The sequence below is a fragment of the Ammospiza nelsoni genome, chromosome 27 (assembly GCF_027579445.1).
Source record: "Ammospiza nelsoni isolate bAmmNel1 chromosome 27, bAmmNel1.pri, whole genome shotgun sequence".
NCBI classification, from domain to species: domain Eukaryota; kingdom Metazoa; phylum Chordata; class Aves; order Passeriformes; family Passerellidae; genus Ammospiza; species Ammospiza nelsoni.
The window spans coordinates 2,325,304-2,350,261 of NC_080659.1; the positions used below are offsets into that span (position 1 = coordinate 2,325,304).

At 44.4% G+C, this 24,958-nt stretch overlaps 1 protein-coding gene across 2 annotated transcripts in view; it reads right to left on the bottom strand.

Moving 5' to 3' along the window:
- AP3D1 (adaptor related protein complex 3 subunit delta 1) overlaps positions 1-24,733 on the bottom strand; it is a 44,908-nt gene extending 20,175 nt beyond the window's left edge. The window contains exons 1-12 of one of the 2 annotated variants that reach the window (XM_059489536.1): positions 24,479-24,733; positions 10,641-10,736; positions 9,754-9,834; positions 9,075-9,155; positions 7,157-7,264; positions 6,682-6,811; positions 4,889-5,028; positions 4,556-4,629; positions 2,848-2,897; positions 1,349-1,398; positions 902-950; positions 317-462 (exon numbers count right to left, since the gene is read on the bottom strand). In XM_059489536.1, the coding sequence (XP_059345519.1) occupies positions 317-462; positions 902-950; positions 1,349-1,398; positions 2,848-2,897; positions 4,556-4,629; positions 4,889-5,028; positions 6,682-6,811; positions 7,157-7,264; positions 9,075-9,155; positions 9,754-9,834; positions 10,641-10,736; positions 24,479-24,574 (1,101 nt within the window). In that variant the 5' untranslated portion in view covers positions 24,575-24,733. The remainder of the gene's footprint in view (positions 1-316; positions 463-901; positions 951-1,348; positions 1,399-2,847; positions 2,898-4,555; positions 4,630-4,888; positions 5,029-6,681; positions 6,812-7,156; positions 7,265-9,074; positions 9,156-9,753; positions 9,835-10,640; positions 10,737-24,478) is intronic. The other variant, XM_059489537.1, reaches the window with a different exon arrangement.
- Positions 24,734-24,958: the final 225 nt, after the last annotated feature.

Consider the following 24,958-nt stretch of genomic DNA (forward strand, 5'->3'; position numbering starts at 1 on the left):
TGCCAGATTATAAAGTTTAAAACATTTTTGCTTATAAAGGAAACAAATTTAAGAGTCATTAACATCCAATGGAATTGATTTCAAAATGGGTGATTTCTAACAGGGCCTGAACTGAGAAACTCCATCCAGTCTGAATCAGAGTTTTTAAAGCCCTCATGCTGAGCCAGATATTATACTTGTCCTAAGTGCCAGAAAAGATATAGAAGTTATTAAAAGTCTTGCTGTGGAGTGGGCAGAGAAAGTTGCATGTTTTCCTTAAACATCACCTTCCTACAGGGTCAGTGGGGCTGCTGAGGAAATAAATGCAGGAACATACCATGCCATAGAGGAGATCTAAAGCTCTGAGTCGGATGGACTCATCTTTGTCATCCAAACATTGGAGAATGAGATCCTTGTGAGACTGGACTGACTTGGGGTGCGTTTTCAGGATTTTGGACATAGCTAACAGGCCCAGGTACTTCACTGTGAAAAACAAAATAAAACTTCTTTCCAAATATAGAAACACTGTTTTGGGCTGAGCATGAAATCTTAAAGTTAAAAATTTCCCAGTATTCTTTGCAGTCACTAAAGTAAGTCAACATTCTTGCATTTTACTATTATGCTCACTCTGCTGAAAATAGCTGGCACTGCTTTCCAAGCAACCAGTCTATAAAAAAAGAAATCCCAGAGCATGGAAAGAACTGGTTTAGATTTACAAGACCACAAACAGCAGTAACAATTGCTGTCATTTGTTTTTAAAAATATTATTATAAAGAAGTGCTCACCATCAAAAATTATCTCCAAATTAAACCCCTCAGCAACTGTTTACAGCACACCAGGCACTACAACCCCTCTGAGGCTGCTGCAGCATCTCCCCAGGGCTTGGAGGCCAAGAGCTCCATGAAGAAAGCACCATACTTACAGTTCTGGTCAGAATCTTCTATCAATATCCTCAACTTCTGCACACAAAGCTGGAAAAAAAGAGCACACTGTGTTTATTACAGCTCTTAATTAAAGTAAGTCTTTGTGAAGTGTACTCAATACACAAGGAAGTCTCTGACCAAGACCTGAGGTCTCCAGGTGAGAGGGTTTTGTTGCATTAACAGATTTCCAAACACAAGGAACCTCTCTATGACTGTATTGATAACAGGATATGAATAAAGAGTTGGGAAAACTCTGAAACTCTGCATTTTAGAGTGAATGAAGTAGGAAAATTTATATAGGGAATGCTTCAATCTGCAGGATTGTACAGAGAAGAGCACTTCAGGGAGCTACTGCTGTAACTGCTGGCAGAGGAACACAATCCCATTTTCCCTGGCCCTTGGGATCCCCCAGCAGAGCAGAACAAGCCCCAAACCCAGGGTCCCACCTGGATGCTGGCGCTGTGGTTGGGCATCCCCGAGGACAGAGAGATCAGAACTGAAACAGAAGCACAAATTCCAGTCAGAATTTTTGTGCTGGAATGACTGCAACAACACCACCCAACAGCCCTCACCCAGCTCAGGGAAAGACTGTTTGTCTGTTTATTGCTAAATTATTGTTTGTCTGTTTGTCTGGACTTTTGAGGTCTGGAGGAAGAATAGAAGGTTGTGACATAAACTTGTAATGTCGTATACCATAACAGTAATAATAAGAGGGCAGGAAAAAAAAGTGTAGAAAAGGTAGAAAAAGCTGCAACAGCCAGGTCAAACTGCTCTTTTTTGCTCTCACTAGGGTTTAGTTCACTGACATCACATAGCAGTCAAGGCTATTAATATATGAGCAGCTACTGTACAGCTGAATTTTTAATTGTGCACTTTCCTAATGCAATGCGATGCAGCAATGGATCCTGGAGTTTAATGTGATTAGATTGGAGCTTTAATCAAGCCAGCCATTGTTGATTATTTGGGACACTTGCAAGCTCTGGCAGCACACAGCCCCACTGCAGGAAAGGTGGGCTCACCCTGGTAACTGCTGCTGGCACTGAGCAGGTGCCATGGGCACTGTCACCTCCAGAGCTGGCAGGTGCCAGGGGCTCCTCTGGTGTTTCAGGGCTCATTTGCTGGCTCTGAGTTTGACATCATCATCCCTGAGGTGTCCTGGGTGGGTGAGTTCCCCCTTACCCACAGGATGACCCCACTGGATCTCAGTGAAGGGCACTCTCACCCACAATGGAACTCCCCTCTGTGTTATTTTCCCTCCCATCATGACACCTCATTCCCTGAAGGAATAACAGTGAGTGACAGATCTCTCTTCCCTCTCTGAACTGACCCAGCACAGCAAGTTCTGCACCATTATCCAAGGAACCCACAGGAGACAGACAGACCAACTGTGAATGTCAATAACCCTGTGCCCCACACTCTGATACTGCAGCCAAGCCTGAGCTGCAATACTGTGTTATCCCTTTTTGCCTTTGTTTTCTCTCACCCTCCCAGCTATGGAGTTCATCTCCTTTCCCCAGAAACTGAAACTGCCAATCAGTAATTCCAATTGCCTCCTCTAAGGAATTACACCCCATTTTTAAACTGCAAAGTTGCAAAATTAAAAAAAAAAAATCTGATCCATCATCACATCAGAGAACTTGGCAAGGAGACATCACTTGTTTTAATTCTGCTGCTGGTACATTTTGTAGTTGTAGCAACACTTCGGATCTGGCATATAAATAATTTCATTGTCTGTACCTGCCTTCAGCAAACACAACACAGCTGTAGTGGCTGTGCCTCACCCACTGACAACAAAGGATTTCAGCCCCACAGTAACACAAAATTTGCCAGGAGACTTAATGTATTCTAAAATGCAATAAGTTAAAGAATAAAGCTTTACAGATGGTGTCAGTTGATAACAAAGTTCATCACGTTTTTTTTCTAGGTTCCAAGTTTCAGTTCTCACCTGCTATTACTGTGTTCACACATTCATATAGGAGAGACATGGCTGAGGTGCTGAAACAGAAATCAGGTATATTAAATAAGGAATAAACCAGCACATTTTGAAGAGTTGTCAGCACTATCTTGGAGCTAGTTAGCACCTTGAACTTCACAAGACATTGTCAATATTCTGCTTCATATCCCTTCAAACAGATGAAATGATTCTCACTTTAAAACTGTTGAGGGGAGGAATTTTTGAACAAATGTTTAAAAGCTCAAAAAAATCTTCCTGGAAAAGCACCAAGAGCACTGTGCCACAAGGAATAAGGAAGGAAGTGGTTACTCAAACTCCAGTCACACAATACTGAAGCAATCTTGTCCAAGAATCAAATTAAATCCTCTGCCCAAGGTCAAAAACTCATGACAAGGCAGATGGAGAAGCTCAAGTCTCTCTCCAAGCCAGTGAGTCACGCCCCAGCAGCAGAGGACTGGGGTGCAGGAACACACTTCCCATCCCTGGAAATCATCAACCCATTCCCAGTGCCTGATTTCCCCCAAACTCCAATTCAAGGCTGCCTGTGCCAGCTGAACACAGACAGAGCAGTTCTGAGATTGCAGAGGTCCCTACAAAGCCTGATCTGTACAAGAGGGAACCAGGAACCTGCCAGACCCCAAAGGAGCAGGCTCCAAGCACAGGGCACAGGGAAGGAGCACAGCTCCAGTGGCACAGAGATGCCCTGAGGGTCAGCTTGGGATGCTGAGAGCCAAAACCAACACTTCTGCTCCCTGGGCACTTGGTGGGACAGCTCAGGGTGCTGTGACTCATAAGGAGACAGAAAATGACTGAATGGAGACCAAGCCAAAGAGGATTCAGTCCCCACAACTCAGAATTACTGATGTGGGAGCTGGGATTGTCCATCCTCCTGCTTTTTCTGGCGGGTTGTACCTATTTGTTACTGCTGACAACTCCCTGGAGATACCTGGATGCTGGTCTGTTCTGAGCCTGCCTTAAAGGAACATGAGGATGGACAGAAATCCTCTGGCTAGAGCTGCTCTCAAGGCTACACAGATTTCTGCTTAAAACCTTGCTCTGTCACTCAACAACTCCTGCATAAGATCACACTTCCTCTTCATATCAGGGAGAATCCATGTGTTCCCCCCAAGGCATCTATTTCCTGATTTCAGTTCAGAATTAGAACCACTACACCACCACAAACCAGCAACAGACAAGGGACAAGGAAATAACTTCAACTTTATTTAATCTACATTTAGAATATATAAATTGTAAGAGCCTCTTTCAAAACCCATCTGAGCTGCCAAATGCATGAGAAAGGGCTTTAATATATTCCTTGTCATGCTGCTTTGGTGGGTAAGGCACTCCCAAAAGTCAGGAATCAAATGTGTGAGGTAAATAGGAGAGGCAAATACACAGCTGAGCCTTTTTATACATCCTTCACAGTCATCTCTGGCTTGAAATGCAGTGAAAGGAAAGCAAATTGCTCCAATTTTCATCCATCCATTGAAGGAATTCATGCTGACAGTCAGACACCCAGAGATTTTCCTTTAAGGTATTTTACCCCACTCAGGTTTTCCAGAAATAACCCTTATCTAAGAATATCTTTTGATACTTGAAACCAATATACCAAAAGTCAATAAAAAATGATAAAATGTATTATCACCCCAGCTACTGACCCACCCACCAGGCCTCCCCCAGCAGGATGTGTCACACAAACCTGTGGATGAGGTTGGTCAGGGGCTCAATCAGTTTCTTTCCCAGTCTTGGTTCTAATGGAGTAAGAGCACCAAACTATTCAATAAGAAGAAAAGTCAGTTAATAGCTGCTTTTCAACAGCTTCAAAACATTATGTAAATTGCAGCTCACTGTATTTAAACCAAGCTATATTAACATATTTTCTCTTTGGTTACATTCAAACATTAGAAGATATTCCTGGTTTCTTTTAATTCAGATTGAATGGTAACTATGCCTCCCAGCAAGAAATCCATTTTCACACCCAAGGTAATTTAATGAGAACTTTAATCTTGTAAACAAGAAGCAGAATACTTGCCAGTTTTATAATTTTAATGAGAACCCAATTATTGGTTGACGACGTCATCAGCTTGAAGAAGAGGGGAGCAAGGGAAAGATAATTCTTGGGATTGCGTCGAGCCAGCTCACAAATCACATTTACTGCAGCAGACTGCACACCTGGGCAAAACAGGAGGGAGAAGCACAAATCTCATCAATGTCTTCACTGCAATTGAAGTTTCAGGTGCACAACAGCAAAAGCAGCTGAAGTTTCAGACCTGTGTGTGCAATGGTTTGGCCTCATTCCCAAGCCTGAGGCAGTAAATACAGGGATGCAAAAACTGAGAAAGGGTTTTATTTAATTCTGGCTATTTTCTAATAGAGCAGCAAGCCAGGTATCTGCTTTGGTCCAGCATGAGAAAAAACAGCACACTGCCACATCCCTGCCCTGGGCTGTGGAACACAGACAACACAATCAATAATCAGCCAGCAGAAAGTTTCCAATCACTCCTGACTTCTCTGATATGTATGTCACAGACATCTTTTGTGGAAAATCCTTTCTTTAGGATTTTTCCTTCTTCTGGGAAGCTGAGGCCCCAGAAAGAGAATGTAAACAATAGTTGTCTGCTGCTGTGGAATGTAACAGGTGCACCTGTAATTAGTCCATGTTGCTCATGTACAATTAAGAACCAATCAAAGATAAGCTTTCTCTGAGACAGTATCAGAGAGAACTCCCTTGTTTATTGATTGCTACTCAATTCTTAGCATAGCAGCTTCTGAACTTCTCTCTCTATTCCTTTTAGTATAGTCATAATGTAACATATATCATAAATTAATAAATCCAGCTTTCTGATCATAGAGTCAAGATTCTCGTCTATCTCTCTCACCCTGAAAGACCCTTGCAAGCCCAATAACATATGTATTATTTGAAAATGTTTAAATACAAAACAGAAATAATTCCTTAAGCAATCTGACTGGACACGTTCATCCCTTCTCATTGCTCAGCCCTTGACAGGGGTTGTTGTCAGTTTGGAATGTTTTAGTCTAGATAGGCTGGGTGTCCCAGCACAGAGCAATCCTTCACGAAGTTTAACAGGCAATTTCTTCCTCTCTCTGCAGGTGAGGGATTTTGCTTTCTTTAATAACATTGTCCCTGGAAGATAAATATTCCATGGCCACAATAAAACAGTTGGGAAATGCAATTAAATTTCTCCCTGTAATTGCAGATACAAATCAAGTGAAGATCAAATACACACCACACACATAATTCCTAAAACAAGTGTTTTGGTGCAGTGAGGGAGCACCAGCACCTCCTAAAGACTGAGCAAAAATGTGAATATGATACTGAGCAATGGCAGACTTCCTGTGCTGCTGCTGACCTGCACTGACAAGTCCTGAGGAGCCCACTCAAATAAATAAAAAATATACTAAGGCATGTTAAATAATTTTAACTGCAAGTCAACAGTTGCAGCTTGCTAAAAAGGCACAAGTAGTAACAAAACCAGAACCCCAAACTCTGAAATCAACTGAAATATTTTCAATAGCCAAGTTCAACAACAAATTAGGAAAATTTAAGCTGCTTTGTCCATTAAGGTTTAACCCAATGATATACTTTCAGTAGCTGTGGGTTTGAAGAAATGGACATTTTAAAGAATGTATTTTTAATATGGCAACACCCATCAAAACTCTCCTATGCTCACCTACCCTGAGACAGGGGAGTCAGTGCCCAACAGATGATTACAGCATTTTTCATGCACTCTTTTCTCCACCAGCTCCACAAGTACATGGATCTCTACATGTGAGATCAGAAGGAATTCACTAAAATTCACTCACCGGGATCTGGATCTTCAAGTTTCTCTTTAAGGCGAGGAAATGCAGGACGGAGGGACTCGGGGTACTTCAAAAAAACTTTGTACATGATTAACACTGCCTTCTTCCTGATGTAAGGCTTTGTGTGAGACATCTGGGAAGGAAACAACTGCAGTCAGGCTCTGAGCTCATCTGTGAGCTCCTGGGCTCACACTGCTGTCACCAAAGCTCTTGCTGGGAGACTCAACTGCTTTTTGAAAACTCAGCTTTGAGGCAAGAGCAAAATATTGTTGTTTATCACCAGAACTAATGAATGTATTTCAAAATGATCCTCTAGACCTAACTAAGATCTGTAAAAGCTCCCCAGAACCCCACAAGAACGAAGCAGCAGGTTTCACGTTCTAAATTTATCAGTTCTAAATTTAAGATATTTACCAGATTTGAATAACTTAACATTCTGTAATTATAAAGTAAAGTTATTTCAACCTTAAGAACTCACCAATGTCATGATGTCATTTGCCAAGTCCCTGGCAAGATCTGGAGTAACAAAACAGGACAAGCCAGTCAGTGCAACTCCAGTATCATACTGGTTAGGGCTACTCAGATCCTGAAAAAAGAGAAACACGCTCAAAAATTTAAGATCACACAGAATGTCAAGAAACAACTTCCTCAGAATAATTTTATTCAATCAACATAAATGAAGCAGAGCTTCTTCATGGGAATATTTACCTATCAACTACTAACACCTGCTAAACTACAGCCAGCCTGGGGTTTAATAATGGGCACAAAGAACCATAATTAAACAAGAGATGGATGACTGCAACATAAAAGTGATCAGAGTGATCATACCTTGGTGGTGTTTTGGGAATGGAAATCATTTTGAAACACTCAGTACTTATTACAAACACATTTAAAGTGCTAAAAAACTGGTATTAAACACTAACCCTGCTAAGTCCAATTCCAAATGTCAACTTCACTGGGAACAAGCACTCTTGGTGAGTGGAGTTCCACCTTAATCTAGCAGAGAAATGAGATTATTTTTCTCCTGAGCTGCTGGCAGCACCACAACTTCCAGTCCACAAAGACAGGACACAATTTGTGTGTGGAACACATTTATTGGTCAAGTTCTCTTGGATCTATTTGCAGTCATCCTACCCAGCCCTCCATACTCTTTCAGGTCTTCCTAAGCTTAAGTCACCCGTAGTAAAATTAATCTATGAGTAAGTTCAAGTACAGACCATAAATTGTGTATCAGGAAACACAAACATGAAGAAGCTGCACAGAGCATTCCCACATGGACTGCTGAATTAAGAGTCCAGATTCACATGGATACTGAAGCTGCTTCAGGAGAGCTAAACATAGTCAGGCCTTTGGGGTTCTGTGCCATTTACATCTCATTTAAAAACCTGCTGCAGGTGGTGAGAAATTAAGAGTCTACTTTAAGGATAATGCAATCTACTTCTTAAGGAGCAAAAAACTGCAATTCATCCTGGCTCTAGTGTATTTTTAGAACTGATAAATCCTTCAAATCTCAAGTTGTTGGATCAATGAAACATGAAAAGGCATGAAGAGATTTTTATCTTTTATGTAAAAACTTGAGCATAAAGTGAAAGTAGCCAGTAAGTGACTGAAATTCAGTAAAATAAAGAGTCCATAATGAAGACAATAGATATTCCCATTCAGCACAGAATAGTTCAAAAGATAAAGGGAAAAGCACTAGTTGTTTAGGAAGATACTGGCTAACATCCCACTGCTCTTTTTTAAGCAAGGAAAACACATTTTGGTTCCTCAGATGGTAAAAATGTAGGCAGATCTTGTCCTGGATCAGTCAAGTTTTAAAGCAGTGATACTTAAAAAATGAAAGTTAAGCACTTAAAAAAATATCTGTAACTTCAAGAATGGGAAAACAATGCTGCAAACCAATAACTCCAAATGATCAAACGCTATGAAAATGAATGCACATGTGGGTACATGGATACAGAACAAAACTTTCCATACTTTCCTCGCCATTTTTACACCCAATTCTGCCAGAGAAGACAAAGTCTGATGTGGAATTACAGACAAAAAGATCCCTCACAAGTAGAAGTGCTCTGGAGCCATGTCACTCCTGAGCCACTGCTCATTTTACTTCAGGAATGGGGATGCTTTTCCTGCCTGTTACATTCTTAGAAGCACTGCCTAGAGAGCAGTAAAGTCATTTCTGTCCCCATTCTCTGTGCTGAACAAACACAGAGCTGGTTTGAGACAGCACAGGGAGGGATGTGCACAGCTCCTGAGTGTTTCATTAATCCCTCTGCTTGTGGAACATCAGGAAACTGCAAATCAGGAATTCTACTGCAACACTTCTGTATTCCTCATGGAGAAATACTCAGTGCAGATGTGAGAGTGCAAGAAGAAATGAAGAACTGAACATTTACCTTTCTGATCTGATTAGTTGTCAGCATAATGACATCAGTCCCTTCATGAAAGCACTGGGAGGCAGCCAGGTAACCAATGCGCTGGGAAAGGCAAGGAGGAAAACAAGGTTTGGTTTTAAAGTCAATTTAGACAATGTTTAGGTGGAAAACAACTGGTGGCTTTATAAGCAATATTAAAAAGGTGAATGAGTAGGTTTTATAAGCAATATTAAAAAGGTGAATGAGTAGGTGATGAAAACCCCCCCCAGAAAAGGGGCTTTACATCAAAAAAGAGAAAGTTCAGACAAGTAATGTTCTTCTGATCATTTATCTGTCTTAGGGATAATAAAACCACCTCCACCTTCTCTATTTTGCTACACCACAGTTCAGTGACCACAAAGCTGCAGAAATAAGGTAGGATTGGCTACTACAATTATTTTGTTTGTGTTGACTCCTGAGTTTCAGGTATAAAGCCCCATTAGGGAATAATTTCTTAGGAAGCAACATTCCACCATGTTTGGTGAAAAAGGTCTGCAACAGAACATAAAACAAATCTCTCAAGAAAAATTATAAAGCTATTAGAGAACAAAAAATGCCTGATACTAAGAATCTCAGGTGGTTTTCACATAAAATTACCCTGGCTTTTCACAAAGGGTATCTGACAGCTTGGCCAGGACAGCTGCATTTACAGAGAGCTCACCTTGAATGTAAACTTGGAAGCACTCATAACTTCAATAATGTTGAAAGCAGCCCAACTGATGTCATAGCCCAGCATCTGTAACTGTGAGCAGAGAAGCCAAGATAAACCTCTGAAATAAAGAGACTCAAGGAAATAGGTCAAGACATGTCCCAAAATCAAAGATGCAACAGGAGTCTGAAAATGATACTGCAGGCATCACAGGTTTATGAGCAATGTACCACTCACCACTGCACCACCCACAATAAGTGAAAGACATCACAACTTTCCAACAGTTTGCATCAGTTCCAGGCTGTCCAAAGCAGCTGTGGCTGCCCCTGGATCCCTGGCAGTGCCCAAGGTTAAGCTGGATGGGGGTTGGAGCACCCTGGGACAGTGGAAGGTGTCCCTGCCATGGCAGGAGGATGAGCTTTAAGGTCTCTTCAAATCCAAATCATTCTGTGATTCTATAATATGCAGTTATATAAGCACCGGTGTGAGTGGGTTTCTTCCTGATTTTCTTTTAATAAAAACCATAACAGAGCCACAAAAAAATCTTTACCAAAATTTCTGTTTTCACCTTGTCAACAAAGGACTGAGCAAAGAGAAACAAACCCAGTTTCAAGTGCTCATGTCACTATACCATAAGAACCAATCCAGCTGAAAACAATTTCTTTTAACTTATTTGCTTTAAATGAGACTCATTTCCTGCCCCATCACAATTAAATCCAGTTGTACCACACAGAGCAGGAACTGCAGCCTCTGACGTCAGAGCTGGGGCAGTGACATCCCCACAGGCTGCACTTAGAGCAGGGGAGGCAGAGCAGGCACCCAGAGGCAGGGCTGGCTCCAAATCAGCAGGAAAGAACAAAATGCAGCTGCAGTTCCAGGGGAGCCCAGCAGGCACTTACATAGGTCAGTTTGCAGACTGCGTTTGCCTTCACTGCGATGTTGTCCTGCTTCAACTCCTGCTTGATCTCATCGATGCACTGAGAGATGTATTTTGCCTGAGGAAAGCAAACAAAAATTTCAGCTCCTCCACCAGTTTCTCAAATTTCCAGCACGTTGGTGGGGAGAAGCAGCAGAACTCCATTTACAAATATCAATCACACACACAATTTAGTAAGCACTTAATTCTGACACAATTATTTATTAAAAAAACCACCACAATTCTGTTACAAAACCAAAAGTATGAGATGTTTCTTTGGTGGTTGTCCCTTCTGCTCTCCCTCACAATTCCACCACTCACTCCAAAGCTCTAGATTCAAAAATCTGCAAACATGAAGTTGTTCAATGGAGACTGAGTAGGCAGAGGTCTGCACAAACCCAGAGTTCACCACTGCCTGCAGAGGGACACCCGCTCATTGGTGACAAGGACAAACTGTCACACACTGCTAACAGCCCACAAATCAAAGGGGACTGATGAAAACACCCCATTTTTGGACCTGCTGCCAATGATGACACTGTGGGTGCACACCCACAACACAGGGACACAACATAAGCCTTGGAAGGGACACTGGTGCTTTCTGAATCCCCCCAGCCATGGAAACCCCCATGGAAAATCACAAACCCCCTCTCTGGTTCTCAACTTCCACGAGTCCTTTTGCCATTTACACACTTTGATAAATAACAGTTATTACTATGAATCCCTCAGCAATTCAAAGAGCCAAATGTCACAATGTTTACATTTAAATATTGGTGTTTCACATCTTTCCAAGCAATCACATCTGTCCATGTGGGAAGGATGTGGCAAACATGTGATTTAAAATGATCTGTACAGATTTTACTTTATTCACAGAATTTGCTCAGCCAAAGATTCTTCCAGTTCACAATTAATTATTATTTTAGTACTGAAAGCATCTGCTACAGGAATAATGAAAATTTAAATGCAAAGAAATAATCTCTCTTTTCAAAGCCATGCATGCAGCAGAGTATTTCACATTCCTAGCTGCCAGAGGAACCAGGTCAGAACTGGATTACCTAATCCCTGCCTGAATACCACCACCTTCCTCCAAAATGATATTTTCAGCATAGAAGTGTCTAGTGGCCTGACTTTAATCAGTATTTTTCCCCTTTACACTAATTTTTGTGTATTAATACAACCATTTTTTAGTCTTTTATAAATGTCCTGTGTCACAGACAGCTTTTAATGAAAAATCCTTTCCTTAGGATTTTTTCCTCTTGAGAAGCTGGGAGGCCTCAGGAACAAAATGTAAACAATGATTATCTGCTGCTGTGGAATGCAACAGGTGCATCTGGGATTGGCCTCATGGGCTTGTTTGTAATTAATGGCCAATCACAGTCAGCTGGCTCGGACAGAGAGTTGAGACAAACTTTTGTTATCATTCTTTCTTATTCTATTCTTAGCCAGCCTTCTGATGAAACCTTTTCTTCTATTCTTTTAGTATAGTTTTAATATAATATATATCACAAAATAATAAATCAAGCCTTCTGAAACATGGAGTCAGATTTTCATCTCTTCCCTCAACCTGAGACCTCTGTGAACACTGTCACAGTCCTGGAGTGACACAATGCAAGTCACAAAAGTTTGGTGCTATGGATGGAAATCAGCCCTGGGGGAAGGACTTGGGCTGTTGGTGGGTGAGGGGCTCAGGCTGCCCCAGAAACCCCCCTGTGCTGGGCTGAGCCCCAGCGTGGGCAGCAGGGCAGGGGGGGATTCTGCCCCTCTGCCCCTGGGCTCAGGTCAGACCCCACCTGCAGAGCTGCCCCAGCCCTGGGCAACAGCAGCAGGAGGACGTGGGGCTGCTGCAGCCAGGCCAGAGGAGCCACGGAGATGCTGCCAGGGCTGGAGCCCCTCTGCTCTGAGCCAGCCTGGCACAGCTGGGGGCGCTCAGCACACAGATGAATGAATTTAAGGGAATTTAAGCTGTTCCTAAGTGCCTGTGTTTGGATAGAAATACCATCCTTACAGTGGGAATTCTCATGTTAAAGGAGGGCACTGTAAGCACCAAACAACCCTTTCCTGTACACAGATCCCTTCTGATCTCCTGGATACAGGTGAGTGGATCACATCTGCCAAAACTGCAGAGAGCATCACTCCCAAACACTTAACAACACAGTATCCAGGTGACTTTACCCAGAAACAGATTTGGGATTGTAAACCTTCACCTGAGACTGATTCAAGTCCTGACAACTCACATGGGAAGTTTAAACTCTTGAGTATAAACTAAAAAACCCTTTTGAGGGTAGAAAATAAATACTTCATTAAAAATGCTGGAAGAGTGACTTACACAACATGCAACTGATCCACAAATATATTGTACTTGGCCTTGAATATTTTATGCTCCCAGAAGAGCACACTGGAACAGTGTCACAGAATCCCTCATGTGTGTATCTTGTTGCCAGTGATGGCTCTCAAGGCAGAAGGACACACAGACAAGTTCTCAGTCTTTACATCCATAAGCAAAAGCCTCACTCATTTCCCACTGCATCTATCCCCACACTATTCAAACATCAGCTTAATCTTCTGGCAACCTCTTCAGAGTTGAGCACAAACTGTGTGAGCAGGAGAGGTGGAAAAAACAGAGCACAGGGAAGTTCAGTAGTGCCCAGCCTGGCACAGCTGAACAAGGCTCCAGAGTCACCAGCCCCAAAGTCCCACAGGTAAATCCCTGCCCACCAGTGAGTTCAGCTTCTGGAAAAGCACATTACAGAACTCAGCATCAGATCTGCAACTGAAAAAGGGGATTAGAGAGAGCAGAAAGAAGTCCTTCTGAAACAGCTGTACTTCAAATCCCAAAACACTCCAAGGAATGACAGGCACTATAAATAGAAAGCTTTACAGGATCAGCAGGTATTAACTTTTTGTTAATCCTGTGGAGTGGCACTGCCATGAATGAGCAATATGAGGAAATCTGATCTGTGCAGTCTCCATCCTAAATCTGAAAGGCAAGCACCACACCCAGCCTGATCTGCTGCCACATCTCACACCCACAGAGCTGGGAGGGAACCTGGAGGTGGGAGCAGATCCTCAGTGAGGCTCTGGCTGTGGAACCCTGGCCTGGGCACAGCACTGGGCACTGACCCAAACCCACAGCCCCCACTGCTGCTCAGTGGGGTCACACCACACAGCAAAAGAGAGAACAACCCCCTAATGCAATGAAAAAAATTCTAGTCACTCAACAAGGCCTAAATACTTGGAAGAAAAAAACCTTTAACATTTACATACTGACACAGCAAAAAAATCTGGGTATCTTGCCCAGCACCGATTATGTTTTTGCATAAATACTTCTAATATAGGAATTTCCTAGTGTGGTAATTAAAACCAAATCTTTCCCAGGATATAAGTAGCTCTGTTTTTCCTTAAATGCTTTTGAGGTCCCATGAATCACAGAATCACTGAGGTTGGAAAAGCCCTCAAGGATCAACAAGTTCAGCAGTTGTTGGTGCAGCACTGCCATGTCCATCACTCAAACATGCCCCAAATGCCACATCCACACGGTTTTTTGAACACTTCCAGGGATGGTGACTCCACCACTGCCCTGGGCAGCCCCTTCCAATGCCTGACCACCCCTTCTATGAAGCAATTTTTCCTAATATCCAATCTAAACCTCACCTGGTACAGCCTGAAGCAGTTTCCTCCTGCCATGTGCCTGTTGCTGAGAGCAGAGCCTGATCCCCCAGGCTGTCCCCTCCTGTCAGGAGCTGTGCAGAGCCACAAGGTCCCCCCTGAGCCTCCTTTTCTTCAAGCTGAGCCTTCCCCAGCTCCTCCTCATCATATTTGTGCTCCAGATCCTGCTCTGGACACACTCCAGCCCTTCAATGTCTTTCTTATCATGAGGGGCCCAACTCTAACCCCAGGATTCAAGGCAGGGCCTCAGCAGTGCCCAGAGTTCATTTATGCTCCCAGTACTCATTACAATATCAATTTATTTCTCAGCTATTAATTCCTCACTAATCCTGTGACAGTACAATTTGCAGTTTTGTGTTGATGGCTCACACATCCTGGCCAGTGGACTGAGGAGCATTTCTAAGCCCCAACACTCACAGACCTGTGTGTGCCCAGCCTGATTGCTCTGAGGGGGCCAGGACACGCTCAGGAACCCTCTCAGGAGGAAGAGTGGGAGCAGGGGCAGAGCTGAAGGCTCTGGGAGCAGCAGACAAGGAGGTGAGGCTCTTTTATTGCTGCCAAGAGGGAAAGGAGCCTTCCCTGGCTCGGTGGAAAGGCTCCTTAATGAAATGCTATAGCAACCACTCTGGTAATTGCTCTCTCTGCCAAGGAGCATTACAGGAACACGCCTGGAGCAGCCCAGCTAAAACCCAAGTGCAGCCTGCAGATGTGAGCAGGGAGCACCCAACAGAGCTGTGGGAACAGCACAGCCACAGCTGCATTTCTCCAAGTATGTCACCAATGAGATGCTGGAGTGTTTTATAGCCATTAACAAAATATGCAAGTTTTTTGTTTTTTAAAACAAGTCCAAATTCCTCAAGAATTCCAAGATCTCACCTAGAAAATATGTGCATTTAAATGAATGTGAGTGGCTAAAATAAGAAAGAAGGCATCATGAATCAAATACACAGTCTCTCTGAAATGGAAGGAGGAAGGGCAGAGTGGGTCATGGTAAGAAGCCAAAAATGCCATTTTATAGGAGTTTTCATTTCCCAGCCATGTTTTTGACTTAACTTTGAAAAACACTAAAGCTTTATTCCAAGACAAGACAGAACTTGGGGTTTGCTGACAATTTCAGAGATGCTCACAAAACACTTCTCTTTCTCAAGCAAGCAGTATGTGAAGTTTAAGAAAGTCCTTAATCTGTACAACAATTACATTCCTAGGAAATGTGATTCTCCATGCTGTACTTGCTGTGATTACCTGGCAGGAAGGAACACACCAATGATTGGGATGGAGATCACTGCAGAACCTTGACATTAAGTTTAATCATGTAAACTACTCATTTCCTGTAGTCTTTAAGAAGCTGTATTTTCATTTTCATCTCAACCAAATCCACCTTCTAAACTCAAGAGGAGGCAAACTCCCATTCATACCACTTTGGGTTGCAGCCCAGCAAACCAAATTCACTTGATCTGAGATTCAAACCTATCACTGCAACATCCAAGTGCTTCCATCCACATGAAAGAGTAAAATGCCAGTGAACATTGTTGTTATTTCTCTGGCACTTCCAGAGTTAAATACAGTGTTTTAAGGAAAGAATTATTTATTAAGAATTATTTATTAACTGTTAATTATTTATTAACAGTTCCACATGGAACAAGATATTTTCTGATATGTCTGAAACCACACCATGGTGAAACAGAAATGTTTTGAATACTTGGAACATAAAAATAAATAAGCACAAAATGTAACATTTCTTCTGTTTTAAGCATTGTGGGATTTATCAATTTTTGGTAGGACTTTGAGACAAACTCCATGAGATCACACTGAGCACAAGCACATGATGGTCTCACATGAGAGGGAGGTGCCCACTGCTGCAAGTTCCCAACACAACCACCGTGCTCAGCACCAAAGGCACTCACACCCAGAACACCTAAGGAGGTGAAGGAACTTTCAGAGCTGTTCGTGCTCCAGGCAGCAGAGCCCATTCACAGCACAGATCAGCTGCCCTGGAAGGAAGGCTGGGAGGAAATATTTATCACTTGTAAGGCGTCTCTCAAACCCCCAAATGCAGCACTGGATGTCAAACAGCACTGAACCAGCCAGAGAACACCTCTGGTGCTTGCAGTACCTGCACAGTATGGAATGAATCAACTGAAGTAACAGACAAGGGCATTAAAGGCAAAATGTGCTGCTTTCTACTGACTTGGACACAGCATTAGAGATCAACACATTACACATTAATGCCCATAAAAATACTGTATTATTTAACTACTGTAGAAAAAGCCATTTGAAATAAACAACAGCATCTTTTGTTTAGGCTACTCCATGGCTGGACAGAAAGAATTCCAAGGCATGTGCTCCCACACATGCTCCTCACAAGAAACTTCACCAAAGCCATGGCAAGCAGCTGAGAACAGAGCAGAGGCTCAGCAGTGAGGGGGAAGCTGCACAATGCTCATCCTGGTGGCCTTGCACAGCCTCAGTCCAGCAGGGCTGAGGGCTCTCAGCTGCAGCAAAGGGCTCAGGAACATGAAAGGCATTTTCAGAAAGCCAAGCTTATCTTGCACCCAGCTGCTGATAAACACTGCTGTACATGTTTTAACCTGCCTTAGTCTTGTCCATGAAGCTTTCCAGGGATTTATTTGCTCATCCTGAGGAAGGCTTAAGGTCCCAGCCCAATGTTCTGAGTGACAACACCAGAGGCACGAGGTTCTGCTGGTTCATTTGCAGCAGACTTCTGGATTATTTATTAGAAACACGATGCATTACCCACTGCCCCCTTGTCTGCTACAAGCACAGGGAGGTCACAAGACTCCTTGGCCAAACAGCACAGAGGAAGGAATGCAAAAGTAGGTTTACAGTTTTTCCTTTTGTTAATGTTTGCTGAAGTTACACACACCAACTGAGAGCTGGAATGATCCATGCACACATCCATCCTAAAGTGACTCATAAGCCAGTTAAAACCTTTGAACCTTAGTCTAAAAAATCAGAGAAATGCTATCTATGCACCAATTTCAGGGCAGATATCCAACCCCAGACCAGCCACTAGAGCCCCTTAAGGCACCACAGAAAAACACACAGGATCTTCTGAGCAGGGCTGGAACACAAAGATTGGGTTGCAGGAAAGAAAAAGCTGTAGAGCTGCAGCTGCTTGTCCAAAGTGACTCCAAGCACTGGGATGTTCTGGCAGGCTCCCATGGACAGCTCCTCTTTGGTGGTTTACCCAGAGACAATTCAGGATTTGACACTGAAATGCCCACAGAAGGGCACTGATGCAGGAGCCATCCTGGCCCCCTCCCAGTGGGCAAGGCCAAGATCACTGCTGGCACCTTGGGAATCAGGGAAGTGGCAACCAGCAAGTCCCAATACCAGTAAATCAGCAAGCAGGCAGCAGCAGCAAGGGTCTAGAGATGTCCCTTAATTATCTCCAGGCTGATCAGTCACTTCATATAAGCACATCTCCAGTCTGATCACAGTATTTGTTAATTTAATTGCACAGCAATTAAACAATCCTCAGGGGTCTGTGCTGTCTAAGCCATATCCGAGCAGACAACTTCTAAGCCTGGAGAGATGTGTCAGATAAAAGTGTTCATCCTTGCAAATACAAGATGTACCCAAAGTTTTATTTTCACATCGCTGAGTAAAAAGCTATGCAAGTGTTTTTACAGTTTTACAGTTGTTGCAGACATCTCTGTGCACTTTCAGGCTCTGATAAAGGCAGGCTTCATCAAAGCACGTGCTTTGCTGGATGCAGAGGAAGCAGGCGCTTCCTCCTGGGAAACTAAAGTAGCTATTGTTGCTGAGACTCAGATGACTGAAGTAGTTCAGACAGAAACCAAAAAAAGATGCTTAGTGACGTATTAATACCAAATAAAAATGTAACACAAAGTACTACAAAGCTCCAACACTGATTCATGCACAGCTGTGAGCACTGTGCAGTTATGGAAAGGTAAGGAGGACAATGAAAGGGATGGTTCATGGCCATTCCTGACTTCTTCAATTCAGCACAAATATTTGTATAATTAAAGTAAGTTTGTTCACCTCCTCCCTGCTGTACAATCACACCACTCACACTAAACAAACATCCACTCAAGGCTGAAGCTGATTAACACTTGAGGCAATATATTTTATACAGCTTTGCCATAGATTGAGCCAACCAGAAGAAAGTTTCAGCATTCCCACATTGACACCTCCCTCCATTTATACAGCTTCCAACACGGGGATTTCTCAGCAGAACTTGTCATGATGGAAATAACAACAAAAAAGAAACAGCTAATTCAAAAACCAGCACTCAGCTATGAGGTTTACAAACTGCTCAGCCTGCTGGGCAGTGACTGATGGGGGAACCAAACATTTCTAATATCCAGTTACACTCAGGATCCAACAGGGCTCACTTATTTCAGTTACTTCGAAAATTTGCTTCTTATAAAAAAAAACCCAAACCAAATAAACCACCTCAATCACCTTTCTGAGCTACCACCAACAATGTTATTTTCTGCAGCTTTTACGCTATTCAAATATTTTTATGCTTCCTGACACCTGGATTTTAGCAGACCCCCCTTAGATAATGAAGCATTTCAATTTCTCAGTGTGAATGATCAGCAGTTTTTAATAACCCAAGGAACACAAATGCTGCCTTGTAACCAGTCCCATGACTTGGTTCTTTCTGGAGCCTGCCATGTAACGCTGCCCTTCACAGGGCACAGGAACAGGATGTTCTCCCAAGAACACTTCCAAGTGAAAAACCTAAAGGTGCTGTCTGTACACAAACGCCATCACTAACCCACACTGTGGAGGAAGAGGTTTGCAGTCACTTTCATAGACAATGATGGCAAGAAACCACAAAAAAACCCATTTTCTGCACTCAGCAGCAGGACAAAGATCTGCAACAAAAAGCACCAAATAAACAACTCTGTGCAGTTGATCACAGTGCAGAAATGTAATCTGTATCCATATTTCACTTTGATTTCTCTGGCTGTTTTTCCCTGGCCTCAGTAAAGGAACAGTGGATGGTCACTCCATTTCTTAGGTACCAGTTCTTCCTCTCCCCTGGCCCTGCCTGGGCACAATATTCACTTCCACATGTGCCAGCACAGATCTGTCTGGAGCATTTCAAACCTCAGCAGAGGCAGCTATAAATGCTCAGGACTGGGAACAAAGCTATTATCCCCACTTATGCCACAGTCAATTAAGTAATATTTAATACAGGAGAAAGCAAGAAGCTAATGAAAGGCAGCACTAATGCAAAGCCTCAGCTGCTCCTGCAGTAATCACAGGAGAACATTGCCCACATCTTGGCTCGTGTGCCATGCCCCAGGCCCTCTGTGCCCGTGACACAGCAGGTAAGGCAGGGCACCCACACTGGGCCCTGCAGGCCAGCCCCAGACTGGTTTCTCACCAAGTGGTGTGAGGTCCTCATCCAACCCTCTTTGTGTATTGTTTCTACTTCCGACTTGGTCTTTTGCAGTGATTCACACACGCAGAATTAACAATAGCAACTGGAGATGCACTTGGGAGTGGGTGGAATAATGAGCTGCCTTCAAAGACACCAACACGTATGTGACACACAGCAAGTGATGGAGCAGCAGTGCCTGAAAGAGCTGTCTGTCATCAATGAACTGCAGTGCCCAGCAGTTGGGCTGCTCTGTCAGGCACCAACAAGCTGCTCAGCATTCCTCAAAACTCCCTGATTATGTTCCATCCCACGTCCTTGACCATCAAATACCAACACTGCACCAGGGGCTGAGGCCAGGCTGTCAGAAGCCACAGCACGAGGAGGCCTTCAGCCTTCTTCTGAGCCCAGAAGAGTTTTGGGATGTGAAAAGATTCCTCAAAACTCCCCACATCATTTCATCTGAAAATGTGTCAGAAGAAGCTGGAAATCAGCAGTGGAACACAGCAGTCCTTTATTTAGAGGAAAAAGCTTTTTTAACAATACAAGTGCCCTGTCCTCAGGTAACACTCAGTAAGCAGCAAAGCCACTGGCAGGTTGGGAAGCCTGGGCTGACAGTAAATCAGAAATTTCACAGCATGACACACACAATGCTGCTCCCATTCAGCATTATATCAGTAACTGAAGTTCTTTCCCAACCAGCAGCACTGAGAGCTCCTTTCACTCTTCTGAAACAGTTTAAGAGTAAACCAGCAATGAGATACTTATCACCCAACACCAGAGACAGGAAAAGGTGAATTTTTCAATATGATTTTTTCTGAAAGCATCAATTACCAAAACCATGAAGGCACACACAGCAGATTTTCTGAGAAAAGAGGGGGACAATCTTCTCATGTTATAAGAGAAGTGCACAGATATTTAGTACAGGACTTCTTGAAATCCCTTCTCTCTCCTTAAGTGTCCTGCAGTAAATCAAAGCCACCTGAAATAGAGGGCTACTGTCTGAATGAGCTAAGCACACTCATTAATACCTGTTGCTGTTACTTAATAATTTCAGTTTTCTAAAGGAACATCTCACATCAGCATTTGACAGGAGCTTCCTTGTTGGGAAAAACAAACTTTTAACTGTGAATGAAAAACACTGTGCAAGGGCCAAACAGCATCAAAGAAATATCCTGTCCCTTGTTACACGTTTAGGAGAACAGATATAATTTATCAGTTTGGATTATCTTGGCAAAAATCCAGTATATTTAACAGCCTATGGTACAAGGCAGTCCTCTCCTGAGCATGCTGTGGAGCAGATCCTGAAGCAGTAGGCACAAAGCAGGAGAAGTTATTTCATGGAATACAAAACCACCTAATAACTGCTGAAAAACACCACTTCCATTAGCAAAAGCATCCCTTTTCCAAAAGAAAGGGAGAGAATGAGGTATTGGAAGCGAAAAGGCAGGAAAGCACAGTAGGATCAAGCCTGGCTTTGAACCGGCACTGGGAAACAGCACAGGAACGAAAGCATCTGGTGGAAAGTAAACACAACGTGTCAGAGCTGGGAGGGAGCTCAGCTGCTCTGCCACCTCATCCCTGCACGCAGCACTGACCCTGCAGCGGAGCAGCAGCTCCAGCGCTCCCCAGAACAGCAGAAATGGGCACAGGAGGGGGCACAGAGCAGGGACTGCGTTAACCCCTCCCCTCTCCTGGTCAACCCCCTCCCCTCTCCTGGTTAACCCCCTCCCCTCTCCTGGGTTAACCACCTCCCCTCTCCTGGGTTAACCACCTCCCCTCTCCTGGGTTAACCCCCTCCCCTCTCCTGGTTAACCCCTCCCCTCTCCAGGTTAACCCCCTCCCCTCTCCTGGGTTAACCCCCTCCCCTCTCCTGGTTAACCCCCTCCCCTCTCCTGGTTAACCCCTCCCCTCTCCTGGGTTAACCCCCTCCCCTCTCCTGGTTAACCCCTCCCCTCTCCAGGTTAACCCCCTCCCCTCTCCTGGGTTAACCCCCTCCCCTCTCCTGGTTAACCCCCTCCCCTCTCCTGCCTCACACCCTCAGGGGCATCCATCCCTTCAGTTCCAGGGTTTAAGCTCAAAATAAACGGGTCACACAATGGAAATGCCTCTGACAGGGAGTTAACGTGCTCAGAGGGGCTGGGAGCTCCAGGGCCAGGCAGCCTGCAGCACTCCCAGCTCCTCTAATGAGCTGAGCAGCACAAAACTCATCAATGAAGGGATGTGGCCTGCCCTGACCTCAGGACACACCCTGGGGTGTGAGATTGAGGCTCACAGCAACAGAGGAAGAACACAAAGCCACCAAGCAAGAAGACAGCGGGGCTGTCAAAGAGCTGCAGTGAGAAACCCACTGTGAACTGAAACCTCCATGGGCTGTGAAATACCAAATGTGCTCATGGGGTACCTGCTAAGAAGTGGAAAGGAATAAAAGTTTCCATCTCAGATCTACCAGGAGACATGAGGGAATAAGTGATTGCAGATTTTTCCATGTGATTAAATTCCAAAACACAAAACCCAAGACATAGAAATAAACCAACCTCCTGTAAAAAGCACAAGTAAATCACAAGTCCAAACAACAATCTTGCCTTCATTTCTCCTCATATCATTGCTACTTAACAACCACAGGAGCTCCTTCCCAGAGACAACTCTTCCTGGAGAAACTCCTGTTGAGCCAAGACCAACAGCCAATATCCTCCCCACTAAAGCACACTGTTTGTTTTAAACAAATTTGCTTTTCTGAACAGGATAGAGTGTCTGTCTGAGGCACAGACACTTATCTTGAGACACACAAACGTTGGTGGAACTACAGCACTGGAGCAACATTCAACAAATACAATGAGCAATGGAACCACTGTAGGGAAAAGAGGAAGAATTTTTGCAGCTAGTTCCTCTAAAACAGCATTCTGATTTTGTAACATCACCTGAAAATTAGCCAATGTCCCTGGCCACTGCCTGGGAAGCTCTGAATCCACACCCAAAAGCTCAACAGCAGCTTTACAGCTCTCCCCAGCTGAGCCAGGAAAAGGCACAGTCAGACACGCTCTGGAATTGAGATAAATGTCTGAAGGATTCCCAAACACACAGGTTTTACCAGAGCAGTGTCTTAATCAGCTGAACACATCCTGGTTTGGGTTGTAATTTTTGCTGTGCTCGTGAGGGTATAAAAAGGAATTATCCCTGTAGTTATCTATTTCCAAATCTCACCATTTGTACTCCAAAGAGAAGAGTTTAAAATCACTTTATGCAAATCACACCCAGCTGTTCTGAGACAACACCTTGCTCTGACTTCACTGAATCCCAGAGTGCACAAACCCCAGAAACAGCTTCCTACAAGTGCACAGAACCCTACAAAATTATCCAAGGAGTGTTTTTTCCTAACTCCACAGGGCACCAAAGCCAATGTATTTTAACCATTTCCTGTCACAGATCAGAACAAACTCTGTGTGGTTCTTAATTATCTTTATGAAGCTGCTTGTCACAAAATTTTAGAAAGAACATTCAATTCTTCTCAAAGAACTGGTGCCACAAAGGCCTGGACCTTCACCAGAGGGATCCTCAGGGCTTTGACAGCTGATGAAACACTTTCTGTCCTATGCACAAAGGAATAAAGCAGATTTACTAAAAGCAGCACAACACATTGGAGGGGCTCCATAAGAATACTGCTCACCAGAACACACTAAGCTCATGAATTCCATACAAATTTGCTGTTGCTATTTCATGGTGTTTCCTACATTTCTCAGGGCACTGAACAGCAGCCCTGCCTTCCTCTGCCACCAAACCAATACCATAAATTTAACATATGCTGAAATAAGTTGGATTCAACCATCCTGGTGGTTCCCTTCCAACTCAGCCTATTCTGTTAAAACCAGAAATTTCCCAGGTATGCCCACTACCAAACAACCCCGTGTCCTGTGCACAAGGGGCTTCACAGAGATTTTTGGAAGTTGTATTTTCTGTTTCAGTTCAATAGCAGCAGCAAGTCAGATCAGTTTCCCCAGTAAAGTTCTCCATTTAGTTACATGTTTACAACTTTGCAGCTTTTGATAGCTGATACTGATTCCACAGCCACCCCCCAACAAACCAGCACAGCCCAGCTGCTAGACCAACATCAGCAACGCTTCTCAGGCTTCAGGAGTTACTTGAAGATGAACATAAATGACATTGGGGCCCGTTACTTCTCAATTACCGTGTGACACTTCACTGTGGAGTCTCACATAACACGTTCTTGATGACTAATTATTTCACCTATACTAATTTCCTGATCACGTGCTTCTCACACAAGAGTGGATAACAGGCCAGCACGGAGAACTGATTGCTGCCTGGAAAAGCTCTGAGAGAAGGACGTTTTAGTCAGGAGATACTAAACATGAAGGGTCTGAAAGCTGAATTAGGAGCTTACTTCTGTATAACAGCTTCAGGGTGAAGAATACCTGGCTGACTACAGCACGTGACTGAAGAGCTGGAGAGGAAGGAATTCCTCAATATTATTCCTCTGTAATAATCACGTATACATTTGCGTGTATAGATATATTTATATATATCTCCATATGCACATCACAGCTCGCAACACCACAAGACACTGAATGGAAAGGTAAGCACCAAGCACGACCCTCCCTTATTAACTCTCCTGCTCTCACCCAGCCTGTCCCTCCTGCCCCACACCCCAGCGTCACCATCCTCGTTCTGACTCCGCTTCCCCCTTCCCAAACCAACATTCCCTTCCCAGCCCCGGCCCCGGCGGTGACATCCCCGGGCCGGAGCGCGGGGAAGGCTCCCCTCACCTCATCCTCCTTGTGATTGCGGATGCCGCGCACCAGGTCCTGCAGGTTCTTGTCAAACATACGGTCGATGCTGCCCTTCACCATCTTCAGCGCCATGGCGGCGGCGGCGGCGGGGCCTGCGCCGGGCTGAGGGGCCGGGCCCGGCCGGGGGGGCCGCCGCGGTGCTACTGCCGCTCGAGCCGGGTGAGAGCAGCGGTGCCGGGGCGCTCACATGCCGAGGGGAGCGGGAGGGCACGGGCGGAGCTGCCCTGGCGGACGGGCGGGCACGGGCGACCCCGGCCGCGGGCACAGCTCCAGGCGGCGCTGGGGATCCGGCACCGACAAAATGGCGGCCGGTCAGCTGAGGGCTCGGCCACGCCCCCGGAATGGCCACGCCCCGAGAGACCGGCCACGCCCCCAGAGACCGGCCACGCCCCCGGGCCAACGCGATCCGCTGTGCCTCTCTCCAGCCCCGCCCACTCCGTCCGGGGCACGCCTCCG